The 2,714-nt window shown below is 32.0% G+C and overlaps 1 protein-coding gene across 1 annotated transcript in view; it reads right to left on the bottom strand.

The window, feature by feature from the left end:
- LOC106476229 (probable phosphorylase b kinase regulatory subunit alpha) overlaps nt 1–2,120 on the bottom strand; it is a gene marked incomplete at its 5' end in the record, with an annotated part of 20,260 nt that extends 18,140 nt beyond the window's left edge. The window contains 4 exons of the mRNA XM_022380160.1: nt 458–592; nt 833–911; nt 1,384–1,491; nt 2,025–2,120. Of these exons, the coding sequence (XP_022235868.1) occupies nt 458–592; nt 833–911; nt 1,384–1,491; nt 2,025–2,120 (418 nt within the window). The remainder of the gene's footprint in view (nt 1–457; nt 593–832; nt 912–1,383; nt 1,492–2,024) is intronic.
- Between the last annotated feature and the right edge of the window lie 594 nt (nt 2,121–2,714).

Raw genomic sequence — 2,714 nt, 5'->3', positions numbered from 1 at the left:
AATTCCTGTAAATACATGACTAAACGTGTCCTAGAGTCTGATGAAACAACTTAATTCCTGTAAATACATGACTAAACGTGTCCTACAGTCTGATGAAACAACTTAATTCCTGTAAATACATGACTAAACGTGTCCTACAGTCTTATGAAACAACTTAATTCCTATAAACACATGACTAAACGTGTCCTTGCAAGCCAGAAAAAACTTAATAAAAAGACAAAAGATATTGTAATGTTTGTACAATCTTAACTAACCCTTCATAATTAGTTAAAAATTAATTAGTTGTTATAAAATCAAGTATAATTTGATCTTAATTATATTAGTCACAACAACATATTTTGTATTAAAGTTTTGAAAACAAAAGAGTGACGTACAAAAACCTACCATCTATTATTTAAGATACATCCAACAATAACAAATAAGTAAACATTACAAATCTGATCATTTCAGTACATACCAAGGTAGGCATAAATATGGCTCAGAACCCGGGCAGGTTGGACCTCAATGGGTGATACTTCAAAAGCAGTCTGGACATGAATCTCGTGGCCACGGAGTTTTTCTTGAATGATGCTATCTTCTGCTAGAATAACAACTAAATAAAAATATTTCACATGCATGTTAGAATCATCATTAGTACAAGCCTTTCTTCTGAAAACAAATCTTTTAAAAAAATCAGTAAAGCTCTTTTACCGGTATTTCTGATTTTGTACAACACGAGAACAAAATTTTAAACATATTTACATTACTTGAAAAATTACTTGTACAAGGTCGGCAAAGTTTGATGAACAAAAATATTCAATTTGAAAAAAAAATTAAATTAAATTAAACAAACCTTGTACAACCACATCTGGTTTCTTCTCAGAAGATAGCCTTCTGTTTAGCGGGTCCAACTCACCCGGAGCCAAGAAACCCTGAAAATCATTTGTAAACTTTAATATTTCCTTGGTTGATTTCATTACTGGCTGGGTGTCTCCAAATCTTTCATTAAGTGGTTGTTAAGAGAATAAAAAATCCAAACTTCAATAACAGAAAAATCCAGAAATGAGCTGAAAATGACCATTAAACATAATTTCATTTCTTTATTCCATTGTTGTTTGATATAAAAAAAACTGAGCAAAAACAGCAGACTCATTATTAACAGGTTTACAGGTTTCTCGATATTGAATATCTCTGAACTACATTATGGCTACATGCATTTTGGAGTTTTAAAAAATGCTAAACTTTTGTGACTAACCACACACCAGTAGTATCAGTGGTATTTTTAAAAAAGTCAAACTTTCAAAGATTCTAATACTATATGTTTGCTAATTTTAAAAGCCACATATATAAGGACTAAGACATATTAAAAATACAATGAACAATCATATTAAACCTTAAACTAACCTCTTGAACAAGGCGACCAATGATGTATAAAGACTGGGCCCACATGAAGGGAATCTGTCCAATAGGAACTCTATCCTGGCTATGTGGTTGTCTGTATTCAAGTTCAACCTATTTCAAAGAAACCAATTGTTCTACATTGTAAAATAAACTACAGTATCTAGCCTAACAAGGGGTAGTTTATTGTTAGCTAGTTAAGTAAGATTTATTATTTAATAACCGTAAGTCTGTGACGTCTGTAATTTGTATTTGTATCTATTACAACCTTGTATGGTGATCATAGTCATGGTGGGAAGCTTTATTAGTGAACACTGACAGAGACCATTTGAACTTCTGGGTAGTTCTAATACTAATTTAATTTGAAAAATTGAAATGAATACCCATTAGATAGTTGATTGTAAGCTGCTTAAGTAAGATCTTGTAAGGCTAGATACAGTAGTTTATTGTAAGCTAGTTAAGTAAGATCTTGTTAGGCTAGATACAGTAGTTTATTGTTAGCTAGTTAAGTAAGATCTTGTAAGGCTAGATACGGTAGTTTATTGTTAGCTAGTTAAGTAAGACCTTGTAAGGCTAGATACGGTAGTTTATTGTTAGCTAGTTAAGTAAGACCTTGTTAGGCTAGATATGACAAAGAAGCAGGTCACCTTATCAGCTGAAACAGTATACAGTTCTGGCACATACTTCAACCCATCTTCAGTTTTCACAAGAATCTCATCTAAAGCTTCAGCGTATTCTTCCACCTATCATGAATACAAATCAAGATCAAGAGTTGAAAATTCAGCAAAACAAAGCTACACCATTGGCTGTCAAAACCCAATTTTTAGCAGTGTGAGCCTCAGAGTTTCTACAGAGCCACTGGTGGGAACAAAATGTGAACAAGATTAGAACTGACCTTTATTCAGTTTTTCAAACATATATCGGAAATACAAATAAAAAAAAGGTATAATTAAAGTGCCAACTTCAAACATACTAAACATGGCTGTTATTTGATAAACTATATATATATATTTACCTTGAGTTGTCTGATGTCTACAGGTACTAAACCTACCTGTTTATAAACTATATATATTTACCTTACATTGTCTGATGTCTACAGGTACTAAACCTACCTGTTTATAAACTATATATTTACCTTAAGTTGGCTGATGTCTACAGGTACTAAACCTACCTGTTTATAAACTATATATTTACCTCAAGTTGTCTGATGTCTACAGGTACTAAACCTACCTGTTTATAAACTATATATTTACCTTAAGTTGGCTGATGTCTACAGGTACTAAACCTACCTGTTTATAAACTATATATTTACCTCAAGTTGTCTGATGTCTACAGGT

Source organism: Limulus polyphemus, unplaced genomic scaffold (assembly GCF_000517525.1).
Source record: "Limulus polyphemus unplaced genomic scaffold, Limulus_polyphemus-2.1.2 Scaffold10093, whole genome shotgun sequence".
Lineage (NCBI taxonomy): Eukaryota > Metazoa > Arthropoda > Merostomata > Xiphosura > Limulidae > Limulus > Limulus polyphemus.
The sequence above is the reverse complement of the archived record's forward strand: the minus strand, read 5'-3'. Positions and strand labels throughout refer to the sequence as shown.